General features: G+C 39.7%; 1 protein-coding gene across 1 annotated transcript in view; it reads left to right on the top strand.

The window, feature by feature from the left end:
- Positions 1-125: 125 nt before the first annotated feature.
- The window catches only part of LOC117103536, a 4,051-nt gene continuing 3,571 nt past the window's right edge, over positions 126-605 (top strand). The window contains exon 1 of the mRNA XM_033244106.1: positions 126-145. Within this exon, the coding sequence (XP_033099997.1) occupies positions 126-145 (20 nt within the window). The remainder of the gene's footprint in view (positions 146-605) is intronic.

Genomic DNA, 605 nt, shown 5'->3' on the forward strand with positions numbered 1-605 from the left:
GTATAAGAGACAGGCTTAAACTACAGTATATGAAAATATCATTGGAAACAAGCTCATTATGGGACACATGGTACCCATAAGTGTGCGTGGGTCATATGGGGATTGCAAAATCATGGGTTATGAACATGGGGTGTAATCAGGAGGGGTGAGGTGCAAGAAAAATTGAAGGAACATATAGCATGAGAATGAGCAAAATTCTAGGGTTGGGGATGCCATTTTCTTGCATTTTCCCCACATTCATCTTAGGTAGATACGCATCAGCATATGGGTGCCCATATGAGACCAATTAGTTTGTGAAGCAGTTCAAAATTTAGCATGATCCAAAATCAGAGTCCCCTTTCAAGTGATGCATTAATTTTATTTGTGGCCTGACTATCAAAAGTAATAATGGAAGCAGTTACCTTTTTCCTAACATAATGGCTTGAATGCAAGAAAAATATGTTGTGGGTGTAACACAGGGCAGGAGTTCAACTTGCATGTAGAAAAGTCCATTTTGATATGTACAACGGTGTAAATGCAGGGATGCAAATACTGTTGTAATATTTATGCTAGGGTAAGCACGTAAACTACAAGCATAATTTGGTATTACCCCCCCCCCCCCCCAT

Source organism: Anneissia japonica, unplaced genomic scaffold (genome assembly GCF_011630105.1).
Source record: "Anneissia japonica isolate Jap-2015-1 unplaced genomic scaffold, ASM1163010v1 scaffold3461_len54062_cov155, whole genome shotgun sequence".
In the NCBI taxonomy this organism is placed as follows: domain Eukaryota; kingdom Metazoa; phylum Echinodermata; class Crinoidea; order Comatulida; family Comatulidae; genus Anneissia; species Anneissia japonica.